This window comes from Epinephelus fuscoguttatus, linkage group LG12 (assembly GCF_011397635.1).
Source record: "Epinephelus fuscoguttatus linkage group LG12, E.fuscoguttatus.final_Chr_v1".
Lineage (NCBI taxonomy): Eukaryota > Metazoa > Chordata > Actinopteri > Perciformes > Serranidae > Epinephelus > Epinephelus fuscoguttatus.
The window spans coordinates 27,295,937-27,312,036 of NC_064763.1; the positions used below are offsets into that span (position 1 = coordinate 27,295,937).

The window sequence follows — 16,100 nt, forward strand, 5'->3', positions numbered from 1 at the left end:
CAGATGGGACTATGTACAATTTTCAAAATAAGGTGTTAACACAGTATATACGAAATACATAAATGGAAATAAGATTCATAGGATTACATGCACAGGAAGTATAAAACGTTATACCTGTGTCCCTTATAAATTAGGAAATCCATCTACATTGTGAGAGAAATTACTTTATTCTTTGATTTTAGGTTGCTGGAAAAAGTCGTGATAATAAATAAATGTCAACAAAGACAACTCAGACTATATACAGACTAAAAATCAAGTATTTTTATTGTATAAAAGTCCAACATTTGTTACATTTCTTAATACATTGAGGTGCTATAAAAACATCTCGCTCCATAATTTGTGACAATCAATGATATATTTGAGTTCAGGACATCTCTAATGACACACAGATTCAAGCATTTCAAAGAAAGAGTTCTAACTAAGTCCCACATTTATACCGTCGAATAGCTAAATTTCTAAAAACAGGTTATGTTCCTAGCTCACACCAGCAAATTCCAGAAAAGGATTTTCAAGCTAAATAGCTAAGACTTGATATATACAGTGTGTGCAAGTTTAATTAGGGCCTGTAGAAATTTTGCTTGGCCAGTATATTTTTTAACATGTAGCACCAAATGTTACTGTTGGAACTCTGTAATAGCTGCTTTTTATTTAGCATATCACCAGGTGATATGGTAGTTGATCAATAAAGAACATATTTGTTTGTCATTTTAAAGCTAATTTCTGTCTGTTGTCTGACCGTAGACGCCTTCACTGAACCGGACGACCCTGTGTTTCCAATGGCGGTACTGCAGTCAGTTGGTGTGGCTCTGACATATATGCCAGTGCAGCAGCTAAAACAGAACTCGCTGCCACCACGGTTCATAGCAGACCAGAAGACAAACCTGCCAGAGCCCCTCCAGACGCTCCTCAACACCCTCTGCCCTTTGCTGCTGTTTAAGGCCAGGCCCCTGCAGATCACCGTCTACCACCTGTTAGAAAAGTAAGGACTTTGTTTCAGAGTGTGCAAACTTAGATATATTTTTCTTAATTTAACAGAAAAATTGCTCTAGTACTGTGGTATGATTTAAGTGTTAGACCTATCCATAGACATTCAGGGCCCTGCAGGAGGTCGGGAATGATCTCCTCGTGCTTAACACAAGATATAAAAGAAAAATGAACTTGCTTTTTGTCAATCCAGAGTCATGCCTCAGCTGCCCGAGTGTGATGGAGAAGGAGACAACAACAAGTCTGATGATGACGGAGATGAGCCATGTCTGTAAGTAAAACAGAAAATTATATTACTGTAAGTTTAATACATATGTGATAGTAAGTGGATTCTAGGTATTGTCACGTAAGTTGTAAAAGTGTGTTCAGATGAAGTAGAGGACATTTATCCCTTGAGTTACTTGTGTGAATTTCGCAGCCAAAATCCCAGCTGTGCTAACTAACACTAATGTTAATGCTAACGTGGTTTTTAGAAAAGTACATTGATAGCTGGAAGAAATTAACAAATACATATTTTCAGAACTTATCACATAGTTCAATGGCTTCACTCACTTTTCTCCAAGATGTTGAGTTGTAGAGCTCTGGGTGCCCGCAGACAGAGACAGTAACTTTGTCCTACCAATCTGATTCTTGTGACATCAGAATAATCTCAACACTGACAAGCATTTGCGACACAGCATCGCAGATTTTTTTTTCTGCCCAGGTTGAAACATTTCACCTCTCAGGGACACGAATTTGCATCTTTGCATTGCTTTTGTGTGTAACTGTGCTGCATAAAAGAAAAGTGTTATATGTTAATGTGTAATTATTCTAACAGTTCTGTTTCAATTCTGTGTCCAGTTCTCCTCCAGCTGCTCTGATGGCCATCCTGTCGACCTGTGAGGAACTGTGTGATAGTATCCTGGCAGGGGTTCAAGTAGGAGAGTTTGCAGTGGTCCAGCCTCTCAGTGTGGAGTACTCCTGCATCCTGGGGTACCTGCTGGCCTGGAAGCTGCTCCTCACTTTCTTCAAATCTTCACCCTCACATGTGAGTCATGTTAAATTATCATATTTCTTCCAATATGTTTGTTTCTTTTTTTTTAACTGGGTTTAACTTGTAGTTTGAGTGTAAGTAAGCAAACAGATTTATAAGTTCCATAGAGAAAGTGTGCTTTGGAGCATAGCCTACATAAGCGTGTTGAATGCAGTCCAGAGGTGATGAAGAGAGCTGGCAGTTACTTATGCAATTACAGGAAGTCATGACTCTACTGCTTAAATTATTCATTGAATCTGTTGCCATTGCACTGTTGCATTTACCCTCAATCGATACACCAACTTTTCAAGCTCTGCTAAGCTTAAAAATGTTTTGCAATATTTTAAGATTTTTTGAGTTTTTTGCGTAAATAGAAAAATTAGAAAAGTGCCTAAAAACAGGTGGATGGAAACGTACCTGTTGTCACAGTATTGACTGTTCTTCTGATGTATTTCTAGCTGCGAGCCCATTATGCCCAGTATCTTAAGAGAAGCTGCTCACTGAACAAGCTCCTCTTGCACCTCTTCAAACTGATGCCTGAGAACCCCACCTACCCGAGCCAGGGAGCAGAGACAAAGGAAACCAAAACCTTCTTTACAGAGAGCCAGTGTCTAGCTGTTGACAGTAAGTAGCACACGCACATACGCAACATCTGTACATGACTGTGAAATGTAAACAAGCTTAGATTTCCTTACCTTTGTTTCTCGTTCTTCAGACGATGACAATGTCAAGTGGGAGCTCCCTCATCTGGCTTGCAGCGTGTACTACAGCACAGTGCAGGACCTACCTGCCATGGTGCGGCTGTGGTGGAACGGGCAAGAGAAGAGAGTGAGCGCTGCTGCGGAGAAATTCACCATTAAATACGTCAGCCCTGTTCTCTCAGCCGAGGAGATCTCGTCTGTCCACTCCAGCACTCAAATGTTTGACAGCATGACTGTAAGTTAGCAAATACACTGCTCTGTGTTCATCTGCAGCTACAACTTTTACTAGTTTAAGGATTGTTTACTGTAAGACTCCAGATGGCAAAGGCAAACAGTGTTATCTTTTTGCCCCAGGTAAAGGCCCGCTCAGCAGCACGGGAGGTGATTGCTACCTATTCTGTGGATGACATCTTCATCGAGTTGGTGATTCAGCTACCACAGAACTACCCTCTGGGCTCTATCACTGTAGAGAGTGGGAAGCGCGTGGGAGTTGCTGTACAGCAGTGGAGGAACTGGATGCTGCAACTGAGCACCTATCTCACACATCAGGTAGATACACAAACACACAATGGATATAAATGCAAGAAGTTGGTGTATTAAGTAGTATTTGTTCCTCACCCTTAAGACCTATAGCATGATTATATCCTGACCAGTGAAGTTTTCTTAAGCTGGCCAAGGGGGCTGTAAAGATAACTTTCTTTTTAGGCATCAGATAAGAAAAAGAAGATGAAACAACTCAGAAAACTCTGAATGTGTTTGTGTGTCCAGAACGGCAGCATAATGGAGGGCCTGGCTCTGTGGAAGAACAATGTGGATAAGCGCTTCGAGGGAATCGAGGACTGTATGATCTGCTTCTCTGTTATCCATGGCTCCAACTACTCCCTGCCCAAGAAGGGTTGCCGTACCTGCAAGAAGAAATTTCACTCAGCTTGTTTGGTAAGATATGTGTCAAGATCTTAGTACATCCAGTGGTGGGCTATGGAGGACTCCAGTGCTTTCTCTGCAGATAATATACAGATCAATTTTAGTTGCTAAATTTTTATTTAATCTTAAATCAATTGTGGTAAATGAGAGAGAACAGGCATTGACAACAAATCTGTGTACAGGGTTCCCACACATTTTGACAAATATCAAAACTTTTCCATGACTTTTAAAAGGACTTATGAAAAAAAAAATTAAAAAAAAAATTAAAAAAAATTCCGAGACCAGCTGTATAGTATACTTTACTCCAATTATTGTATGAAAATTAATCAACCTTTTCCAATCTCTAATAGTTCGTAATGTTCATATTAACTTAAAATACTTCAAACTACAGACACAGTCATAAAAGCGCATACTGCATATCAGGCTGACTTTCAGCATGACTGATTATACTATGACTGTGTTTTTAATGCATTTAATTAAATTCCTTTGTGGATACAAGTTTGAAAAACAACGTGGCAACATAAAAATGTAGGTGGATGTGGAAGGATATCTATGGTCCTACAGAAGATTACTGTAACTGTTAATTTTGTTATACACAACTAAATGACTCTACTTTAAAAGCAGTAAATAATTTTACTAACTCCACGACATTTTCAGGCCTGGAAAATGACTCTAAATTTTCCATGACCATGGGAACCCTGTGTATATGACTAATCCTGTACAATGATGTTTTATGTTTTCCTTTTACTGGGACCTAATTGAAGGAGTATGTTGTAAATCCACAGCCCACTACTGGTTGTATCACATACACAATCTAATACGTAACACACAGTTTTAAGGGGATAGTTCAGATTTTTTGAAGTGGGGTTGTGTGAGGTACTTAATCATTGTCATTGTAATGCACATAGTAGATGTCAGGGGTCAGCAATAGAACATGTTTTAGCCACCTATAAAAAGTCCATAGCATTTTAAGTGCATGCTATATGTTCAAAGATTATTTTATGGGCATTTTTGCCTTTAATGGATAGGACAGTGTAGTGTGAAGGGGGGGAAGAGAGAGAAGACATGACTTGCAGCAGAGTGCTGCAAGCTGGAATTGAACCTGGGCCTCAGCAGAGCTTCTGTACACGGGGTGCCTGCTCTAGCCACTAAGCCATGCCCTGAGTACCTATTTTGATTGTATTTCCACTCCTTTATCTTTCCCGGCAGACAGCCCATTCCGATGGGGCCCGTCTAAGCTCTTGTCAAAGCCACCAGACTCCATTGTGAAAAACAGTAATTTCAGCTTGCTAAACACAGGAGCTGCTGGTCTACCACTGCTTCAATCAGTTAGTTAGTTCAGAGTCACCAAACACAAACTAACTCTTCTGAAAGTCACACCATAACAAACAAACTAAGGCAGCAGCAGCTCCTGTGTTCAGCAATGTTGAATCACAGTTTTTCTCAATAGAGTCTGGCTATGAACAGAGCAATATCACAGCTTAATTTACCAGTTGGAAATCACTGTAACAGTCAGGTTAAGCACTGAAAATACTCTCAGTATAGCATACACTTAAATGCATATTGGTTTTTTTTTTAGGTGGCTAAAATAAGTTTTGTTGCTGACCCTCCACAGCAGTAGATTTCTTAGCATCCATGTCAGACTCCAGCCTGCTTCTCCAAACCGGTGGCATGACAACCAACATCTACTGTTTGTAATACATCGATCAGCCAAAACATTAAAACCAGTGGTGGGTGAAGTGAGTAACATTGATCATTTTGTTACAATGCAATGTTCTGCTGGGAGACCTTTGGTCATGGCATTCATGTGGATACCATCTGATGCCCTCCACCCACCCAAACACCGCAACAGTACTCCCTGATGGCAGTTGCCCCCCAGCAGAAAAATGTGCCATGCCACACCACAAAAACTCCCCAGGAATGGCCTGCGGAACATGACAACAAGCTCAAACTATCAAACTGGCCTCCAAATCTCCCACACCCCAATCTGATTGAGCATCTTGGGAAGTGCTGGTACCCCACAACTGAGAGATCTGAAATGATCTGAAGCCGACACCCTCCAGAGGTGACATGTCAGAGACAAATCCGATCCAGGGAGGCCCCACTGTGGATTAGGGGTACCAGCACTTCCCATGGATGCACAATCAGATTTGGATCTGTAGAAATTGGAGGTTAGGTTGATGCTTTTTGCTTTTATTCTTGTTCCTTGGGCCATTCCTGAGCATTTTCCTGCTGGGGGGGCTGCTGCCATGAGGAGCGATACTTGATCTGCAGAGGTGTTTGGGTGGGTGGAGCACATTAAGTAGCATCCTCATGAATTTCAAGACCAAAAATTCCCCAGGGGAGCATTGCATTTATAACAAGATGATCAATATTAGTCACTTCTCCCAACAGTGGTTGTAATGTTTTTATGGATCAGTGTATACTTTCTATGAATAAGTACCCCATACAACCGCACTTAAAAAATCTGAACTATTCCTTTCAGCTGTAGTTTGCAATTTTTACATAAAAACTAACTTATCATAAATACTGAAAACACTATGTTCACACAGCAGTAAATAAGACAGATAATCTGTGAAAATCATATTCCTCTGCCCACTCCTTACCTTACCTTGTAGTGCTTTACTGCCTTACTGCACCTGGCAAAAAAAAAAAAGAACCTATGAGTCTCAAAGACAAGGTTCTGTGACTGCATTGCCCATTGATCGCCTCAGCTGTTTTAAAAACATATTTTAGTGTACTGTTGAGATGTAAAATGAGACAGTTGGTCCGGCTAGTTGGCAGTGCTTGGTACGTCAGTCGATTGCATCCAACATGGCAACCAGGTGACAAACTTTCTCATCTTACAGCTAAACTAGTTCACGAAAATGTGTTTCTGGAAACACTGAGGCAAGAAATAGGCATGATTGTTTTTACAGACTCTGTCTCATGTATGTCTTTCAGAATGTGACAGTCTCAGCAAATATGACAGTTATTTTCATAAAATGAACCTACTTTGCTTTTTGACATTGTTTTGTTAATGCCTTTAACGCTAATAATTTTTTCTTATCTTTTTATAGTACAAATGGTTCACCTCCAGCAACAAGTCCACCTGTCCACTGTGCAGAGAAACCTTCTTCTAACACATAGTCTGTTGATCTGGGTTTAAAAGTTGACAGCTCTTCAGTCAAGCAGGACTGGATTGGTTGTGATTTCATGAAGAAGGTTATTAAGGTCCAATCTATTACATCACAATATGGGTTGAAATTCTCCCTCAGAGGCTTTATCTAACTGAAATGGCTGGCATTATTTGGTTCAGAAAATCTTGTTTCAGTAAAAAAAAATCTATTGATAATCATATTTCAGCAACTTTTATGTCCATATTCAATCGGGCAGGGAGTTTAGCTGTCAACATTTTATACCAGTGCTTTACTGTGCTGTAAATGTGCAGCATCAGCAGCTCCCAACTGATGTGTTTTTGTTATTAATGAGTTTTTATCTTTTATGCAGATCTACCTTTTGAAAAGCATAGGTGTGTAGACGAGGCTGAATCACAAAGTTTGGAACACCAAAGCTGGCCAGGTGCTTAAATCAAATACAAGCACCTGTCAAAATAAGTCATTTTACAAAACAGAGGCTAGTCTAAATGTTGCAACGCCTTGGACGAGTTTCACAACTATTTCCTAATATTTAGGAGTGTAAAGCGATTATGTCTGATTTGTGACATGCCTTATATCATGGTGAGACCACATTTGAAAAGCAGGAGAGGGAACTTCTTTAGAGAGGTTTTTGATTTCAAAATGCCAATGCTCACAAATATCAAACGCTAATTTACTAATGTCTTCCCCTGTGCCTGCATACAGCTGTAATTGATGCTGGAAAGTCAATAAAGTACAACTGGATGGGTACTATTAACGGGTGCAGTTTGTCTTTGACTCAACTCATAGAACAGGGGTCACATAAAGCATGCACACAGGAAGTGTAAGCCACGTTCCACAGAGAAATTGATATATATTAAAAAAATGCCACAAGGATGTGGACTTGAATATTCATGCATGTGTTACAAAGTGAGTGCTGATTTGAATGTGATGGACTACAGCGAGTAATGCCAAAGCTTTGTCGATGTATTGCCATCAATTGTCTATTATGACTCATTACATATACACTAATTTGTACAGGCTTTGTACAACAACACCAAAGGCTGATCAGGCTGCCTTACGGGATGTTACAATCACCAGAACAAGTACAGTACGAAGTACAGTGCGTACAATCTCCCAGTGACTGAGTTGCGTAATAAAGAACAATGCATATGCAGGGATATATAATTCTGGCACAAAGACTGCTCATGCATATTTTTACCCTGTGCACACAGAGACTTTTGCTCTTGAATCCACAAACTTTTAAACATCTGGCCCCAGGTGTATTGTTACGCTCATGATCCATTAAATCCCTTTGCCAAAGTGAGCCTCTTTTATAAGTTGATGATGTTAATGATCATTATCTAGGATATTGCAGTTTGCAGGGCTTAATTCTGTAAGTGTAAAGATTTAATGATTGCAAGAGACACAAAGAAACATATACACACAGCTTAAACAGATCAACCTATCGGGACTTAACGCATGGTTAGAGAATTGATTCCAACTGGGACCAGCTCTGCCGCTCAGCTATAAAGGAAGTGGCTATATAAAAAGGTATATAGGTCAACACAGATGTGACATTTATGATATGCTTTCACCGTCTTTTCATAACTTTATTCAAAGTCAGCTGTAATGAAGCCCGAGTGCTTCCATGAACTGTTATGTTAACCTGAGCCTCCAATTACAGTTATATGGTATTTCCATACAACCATTACTGTAAGTTAACCTGTGCTAGTTTCCAAGAAAAGACTGTAATTAGCCTCAGCCTGTGACTGCTGGCACCAGTCTGCCACGCTCATTTATCTTGGGTCCACCTCCTCCTCATGTTGAATAATTTATCTGTGTAATGGAGGCTTGCTCTCATCACAGTTGTTCCTATGGAATTAATTATGACAGATTAAGCATGATCAATGAATTAATCCCCATCATTTGGTCTGCTGTCTATGTGTGTGTGTGTGTGCATTTGTAATTCATTATTGCAGTCAAAATATATCAATACATACAGCCGGCATCCATCATCATCTGCCCTTGACCTTTTTAATGGCCATTGATCTGTTTGCCAGGCATAAATATTTATACTGAAATCCCCTTCTCTCACGAGTTTTGACACACACACACACACACACACACACGTACACACACGTACACACACGTACACAGACAGCCTCAAATCTTATTGCTCATTATCTGCTTGATTAAGCAGTGGTGCAAATGTTATGAACTACAATACAGTCCTGTGTGCAGCCTATTCTTTATAATATAGGTCAGTGCCTACCAGCAGATGGCAGCATGAGCACAAGACACGGCAGCGAGGACTAAAACTATTATTTGAGGAGATGTGCACATATTAACCTGAAAGGAGAAAAAAAAGGGGGGATTACTGCTCTGGACTATCTGGGGAGATTAAATTACCTACAAAGATCACATTTTTTATTGTTACATTTTCTGTCTCGTTGCCTTTCAGACAAATAATTTTTCAGTTCATCCAAATAATTAATGGGGAATTTTAAAAGGGAATTAATAAGGGGCCCCACAGGGATTATTAATGTGCCATCTTTAATTACTCAAACGAACTTGATGAATAAATTCAGTCACAATGCTGGAGCCTATCCGCTCTGACAGTTGGAGACCCAGGTTAAATGTTGCCACCACACTTGACAATGACAGTGACACAAATAGTTTTTTAGGGACGGGTGCCAGTCAACATGAAAAACAGACACTTCAACTATTATGAAAATAACTAAAAACAAATAATTGATATTTTGGAGGGTCAATTCATACTCAAACAGACTCGACTAGCTACTTTGTTATTAGAAGAAACTGAATAATTTCTAATAAAAAGCCTAATTACCAGAAATCAAAGTGTGATTCATGTGCTGTGCAGAAGTAGTGTTGATCAGGTGATGAAAATGGAATTTGTCTCAGTGAAAGTAACAACGACGTCTCCCTCTTCACTGAAAGGGCCTGAGATGCCATCCATCCATTAGCTATCCCCCTTCGTTGACCTACTTGCATTAAACTGTTGTACTCATACAAGCTAATTAGCAGCCAACCTGTCTACAACCAGTCAGTTCACCGGCCTCTCTGGCCTCCGAACCTGATTGGTGGAGGCTTGGTTACTTCATAATTAGCCGGGCCTGGTTAGCTCTCATTTAGCTCTCCCTGACCCATTTGTGAGCCTATTAGCATTCTGAGCTGTTTGTAAGAGGCTGGTCCCATCCCAGTCACGCCACTCCTCAACACTGCAGGCAACTGCTCAGCTCTGGAAATGGCTTTGAATTAGTCTGCATGTGTGTGTGTGTGTTTGGGGGTTTTGTGCATGTGCATGTGCACGTGCCTATCACTGTGACTCTGCAGATATTGCTCCTATTGAAATGAATCCCACACTGTCATTTTATTTGCCTCGGTGTAGCCAGTCTCCCTCACCTCCTGCACCTCCCTCTCCCCATGTTCCCCATCATATAGCGTGGTATGAAATTATACACAGCATACGATCGATATCTGAATTTGTTGAATGTGATCCTGGGAATTCATCAGGGTTCATTTGTTCTAAACCAAAGCAGGGGGACTTTACAGTTCTATCAGGGCTATTCTCTCAACTGCACTCAAAAGCAAAATGATCAATTTTATTAACATTTACCGTTTTCACATAATGAAGGTAATAAACAATGATTATTGACCTCGATCTATTGGCTCCCAGACATGCATTTGTATTAGTCATTAAAGCAGGAAAAGGCCGCCTGGTCTGCCACAGTTTAAATCTACTGTTATTACTCTGTCATCACGTACAGGCCTTTTATGGTTTTCTATTACCGCTGCCATGTTATAGCAGCAGTGGAGGACACCAAAGACCAGGTGGCTGAGTGTGCTGTTTTTAAAAGACTCTGGCTGTGATTCAGAAACACAGTGAGTAGATTTAAAGGGAAAATTCTATATTTTAAGACCAGAGATGAAAAACAGCAGGTCAGTAAGAATGGGCCATGCATGCACCGTTTGTTACAGAATGTGCGGTAATGGTAAAAAGAAGAATTGGAATGGCATGTGTGGATATACTATTTTTATGGCAATTAAAACCTACATTTGCTAAAACATCTTATCAAAATGAAATGATAAAACAGAGGCTAAATCCACCCCAATATCTTATAATCAAAGTTTTGAAAAGTGCATTTTAAGCCCAATCAGACTAACTCACTCCCATGATGAAACTTATCAGCCGAAGGGGCAATGCATGGCAAAGACTATTTAAGTATTCTGAAGCGCTGCCTAAGTTCACAGTCAAGCACCAGCAGCACAAGTCTGCCTACAAATAACACTGGCGGTGTACTTTTTGTCCTACCAGAAAAACCCTCTGCATGTAGCTTCAGTCAAGCGACCCCAAAGTGCGGCCCTAGTCTACATGGAAATAACAGCACATAAGAAGTGTAAAAGGAATCCAAGCATGACCAAATCCTTTTAGATGCAACTAGGACAAACACACGAGTGGTACTTTCTGAATATTTTAGCTTGTGTGCAAGTGTGTGCGTGTTAACACTTGCACATGAGCTAAACAGGGAATAGGGGCAGTAAGGCTTCACACCTCTGGCAATAACTAACTGAGTTGGTTCTGCAGTGTCATATAAAGTAGCAGATCTAATGTGCACTCTTTATGACTCGCTGTGCGGAGGTAGCAATTAGGTACCAAGAATTCACATACAGACTTCTGTCACGCCCCATTCCCAGAATTTAGAGAAAGCCACAGGCATGCCCATATATTCTACAAATGCTCAATATATTGTGATAGAGGCTAAGAAAATGGACTTCTATTCCCTGTGGCAAAATTTGATTTACTGTTCTATTTAAATGGCCGCACTGTTTCAGAGAGGTGGGTGTTTCCATAGCTGAGCCTAAGGGTGTTTAGATACATCATGTCGTAAAGTAAGCAGACATTTAAGGCACACCGAGTGGAGGCAAACACTGCAATTAGCTCAGCAGAATCATACTCTGCATTTAAATCCAACATTTTGGGCCTGTTTTGATCATATATTTCCATCATGAAAACCTGTCACATTTCATTTTACCCAATTTTTAAGCAAGTGTTGTTTGTAAGTGAGCAAACTGCAAACTTTTTGAAACTATATTTTTAGCCAGGCTAAGAGTGTCACTCTATGGGAGAGCAAAGTTGGTCGGCTGATCAGTCTAAGACTTTGGTCCAGATACTGAATGCTAATTAGCAAGTGCTAGCATACTTACAAGCTAAAATAAGTCAGTGGCCAGAGTAGCCAGACCATTATCTACTAAACATCAGCAATCTGCTCACAGCACTGTGGTCTAACAGAGCGAAGCCAACGGTAAAGTGCCAAACACTTCAGTTCCTTAAATGGCCACTTGGGGCTGGCTCTAGAAGCGAGTCAATCCCCATAGACCCCCATGCTAAAGTGGCCAACTTTACAGCCTGGTACCCTGGTACAAAAACATAGTTTTGTTCTTCATAGCTACGTTCCTCTTCATGACAACTGTATGGGGGTGAATTTTGATATAACTCACCCATTTACATTATATATCAAATATATCAAAGCTTAAAGTGATGCATATTTTGGGGTTCACTGAGTGCAAGGCTGCTGCAGGGCATCACTGCAGTCTATGAGTCAGCTCCACCACTCACTCCTCCACAGCGCTACCTTCTTGTCCAAATATGGTAACTTCTGGCTCCAAAAAATGATGGCGAGAGCCAAAATACTGTCCTCGAGGCTACATAACGGCAGACCACAAACCATCTGGGGAGGTTTTGTAGCTACATTCATTATTTTACACAATCTATATCTACAGAGAATGTGAAGGTACGTTGTAACATGTGGGATGAGGACACCATCTTATGAGGTATGTGCTCTGCTACCTCCTTATCTCTGCTACCAAAGTGCATTCACTCAGTCCAAAAACAAGATAGTTAACAATATGTGGGTGTGTGAGTAGAGGTAGTGCTTCAGGGTCTGTAATCCAGCCCTGAACTGTCAAGCCATATGGATCTATGTTGTTTATTGTGATCAGTTGTCCAAATACTGTTGCTTGATCAACATAGCAGGTGTGTATCTCACAAGATGGCGCCCCCGTCCAAAACATTAAAGACGGACCAAGTCATCTTCTCAGATCTTTTACACAAGGTAGCAATACTACAGTGTGAAAATACTCTATTACAAGTAGAAATCCTGCATTAAAACTCCTACTTAGTGTAAATAAAAAAGTATTATCATCAAAATATAGTTATACACACACACACACACACACACACACACACACACTATAAGACTCATTCCATCCTGCTCATCACCTGTTTGAACTGTTGCTCTCCAAAAAACACTACAGGTCTGTCAAAACACGCACCACAAGATTCATTAAGAGCCTCTTCCGTAAAGCCATCACCGTACTGAACTCTGAACTCTGAACTGAAGCAGACTCACTACAACACATTACAGTTCTTTTTCTTAAATGCAGTAACTTATTTTATGTGCAATAATATGCATTTTTTTAATCTAATTTTAACTGCATATGTTGTCAATGAGTGTATGAAGTACATCTAGAAATGTATAGAATGTGAGTGTAATGGAGGCAATTCCTCATTTATTTTATTACTTACTTTTTATATATGAGCCCGGTCCTTGAGTGCACCTGAAGTTTGTATTTGATCCGATCAAAATATAGTTAAAGCTTAGAATGTTAAAGTACTCATTATGGAAAATATCTCATTTTAGAATCATATATTACTGGATTATAATTACTCGTGCATTAATGTGTTCATCACCTTAATGTTATAGCTCATAAAGGTAGGGCAGATTTCTAATATTTTAAATACTGCTGTACATCTTTAAGGAACACTTCACCCACAAAATGAGCATTTGTTAATCAATCAATAATGGCATGTTACCTTGAAATTGTTGGGTTTTCCTCGCATGCCTACATGGAAAACAGCGAACATACTGATTTATTGATTGATTGAGGACCACGTTTAACAATTGTTTACAAACACACACATCTCAAACATTATAATCAAAGTCTCACTTGTCTCACCCCGATTGTTGAGTATTTCTATTCTTATGTGTTCTCTCGTATCTTTATATGTGTGTTTTTACTTGCCATGCAACTGATTGCCCTCTAGGGACATAAAAAAGTTGAGGCTGAAGTTGATTTATCCGGTTGTATGGTTAGTACTTACCAAACATGCATTTTTGTCAAAAAACCTTCATATTGGAGTCTGGCTTTAAAAGAGAGCAGAGAAAAGTTTCACTTTTAGTTCAGTTAAATTGTAATGTTTTTGCAAAATTGCATGTGTTTGGGAAGTACCGAGCATACGACTGCATCAGTAAGATTACAAGAAGTATACTGCATGAGTTGTGTGTGAGTTCGTAAACATATGTTTTAATATAGTTTTGCTGTTGTTAAACATGGTCCCCATTAATCAATAAATCAATGTTTGCAGTATTCCTTGGAGTCATGTGAGAAAAACCACGTTTTCTTCACGAGTTCAGGATAACACGGCATGACTATCTCATTTACAAATGGTCATTTTATGGGTGAATTATTCCTGTAATGCCTTAGCTCCCAACTGGTGGGTCACAGTCCAAAAGTGGAAAACGTGTCCATTCCGAATGGACCACAATTAACTCGCAAATATGTAAAGTCTGTAAAAAACACACTTTATTTTGAAGTACAGTGAATTTCTGGTACAGAGCTTTTATTTTGAAATGCTGTTTCCTGCTGTAGAGTGAGTGGTAAAGTGGCCCAATGCAAGTATGACGCTGAATGTATTAAACTGTGTGGACCTTGAAGTAATGACAAAGGAGTAATTTGGACTTGTGGCTGGACCAGTTGGGAACCACTGCTCTAATGAATAATGATATATCACAACTGATTGGTTAATCTAGATTTGTATTGATAATCTAGACCTGCCAAGTAACTAAAGCTGTCAGATAAATGTAGTGGATTGAAAAGTGCTTTACTTCTCTCCAAAATGTAATGGAATAGAAGCTGAAAGCATAAAATGAGTTCAAATAAGTGCAGTGCTTCAGTAAATGACGTTGGTTACATTCCACCACAGCTGTAGACTCTCAGAAGATTTTTTGCAGAGTATCACTCAAGAAAAAGACGTGATGCTCAAACAAAACTTGTCATTTTCTCACCTTGACATCAAGGTTGCCCTGCTATCTTTGCCGACATCATTCAGAGAGATAGAAACACCTTTTTTTAGTTAGTAGACTACCTGTCCCTCTCTGCCTCAGCCGTATTTACTGTGGTGAGTATATCAAAATCTGATCCGGGCTGGTTCTGCTTGTCCGCATCAATCATCAGAATGGCTCAGCTGATAAAGAAGTATTCAGTGTGATACGGCCCCGGTGCAGTGCCACAAACTAAGTGAGAAAGCATCAGATCCTTGAAGTTTTTACACAATTAGCTAAATCCTAATTGCCAATTACTTTGATTTGTAATCCTAAAGGTATTTAATGAGCTCATTTAATGGTGCCATGGAGCATGATAGAGTATGGTAATTGGTTTTTATAAGAAGTGTAAAAATCAAGGTGTGCTTGTGAGGTGGGTGTTGCCACTTATGTGCCGAGCCATTATGAGGCATTACGGGAAAGTTTTCTACAAAAGAAGTTTAGGGAAAGAATCTCGAAGCCCCAGCTGTGGTCCTTCGGTTAAAAATAGACGCGCGTGGAGTTTTCAAGTGAGATGTTTTTGGTGCTGGCAGCTCTCCTCTTAATGATCATCCCCTGATGATGATGTGTTTATGTACATCCATCTTCAAGGGTAAAACTAAAAGGTAAAAAAAAGAAGCATGCAGCTGCCCTTGTAGCTTTTTTGCAGCTGTAAAAGTGGACGTCTCACTCTCCGGTTCTAACAAGGTCGGAGCTGTCAGGAAAGAGTGAGGCCGGGGAGCTAATATACTCAGGCCAGGAGGAAGAGTCATCCCTCATACACACAGCAGACGGAGGACTGGGGGAGAGAGAGGAGGGAGGAACAGTGTGAGACCGAGAAAAGAATGGAGATGAGTGAGCAAAAGGGGAGAAGGGGAGATTAGGACAAGTCAGACGGGGAAGACGGAGAGAGGAGGCAACGAGATAATGGAGAAGTGGAGCAGGGAGTGGGGGATGAAGAGCAGAGAGGAAAAGAGAGAAGCTGGCTGCCCTACCCTAAAACAGTGTTGATATGACAGTTGTCTGAGGCCAAATCTGAGGCCAACTCATTCCACTGATAAATGCCTCTGGCTTTACCAACCTTCACACTGAAGGATGCATGCACACTGCTTTCTCTCTTTTTCTCTATCTGAGAGCGAGGACGTCTTTTTCCTAACACTTCCGTTTTAGATAAGTTATATCTGAGCTATCATTATAA

The 16,100-nt window shown here is 40.2% G+C and overlaps 1 protein-coding gene across 1 annotated transcript in view; it reads left to right on the forward strand.

Moving 5' to 3' along the window:
* Positions 1 to 7,515, forward strand: part of ltn1 (listerin E3 ubiquitin protein ligase 1) — a 20,484-nt gene extending 12,969 nt beyond the window's left edge. Inside the window, exons 25-32 of the mRNA XM_049592819.1 lie at positions 742 to 979; positions 1,178 to 1,255; positions 1,825 to 2,011; positions 2,455 to 2,620; positions 2,712 to 2,932; positions 3,052 to 3,246; positions 3,466 to 3,633; positions 6,681 to 7,515. Coding sequence (XP_049448776.1) covers positions 742 to 979; positions 1,178 to 1,255; positions 1,825 to 2,011; positions 2,455 to 2,620; positions 2,712 to 2,932; positions 3,052 to 3,246; positions 3,466 to 3,633; positions 6,681 to 6,743 — 1,316 coding nt within the window. The 3' untranslated portion in view covers positions 6,744 to 7,515. The remainder of the gene's footprint in view (positions 1 to 741; positions 980 to 1,177; positions 1,256 to 1,824; positions 2,012 to 2,454; positions 2,621 to 2,711; positions 2,933 to 3,051; positions 3,247 to 3,465; positions 3,634 to 6,680) is intronic.
* The last annotated feature ends 8,585 nt before the right edge of the window (positions 7,516 to 16,100 follow it).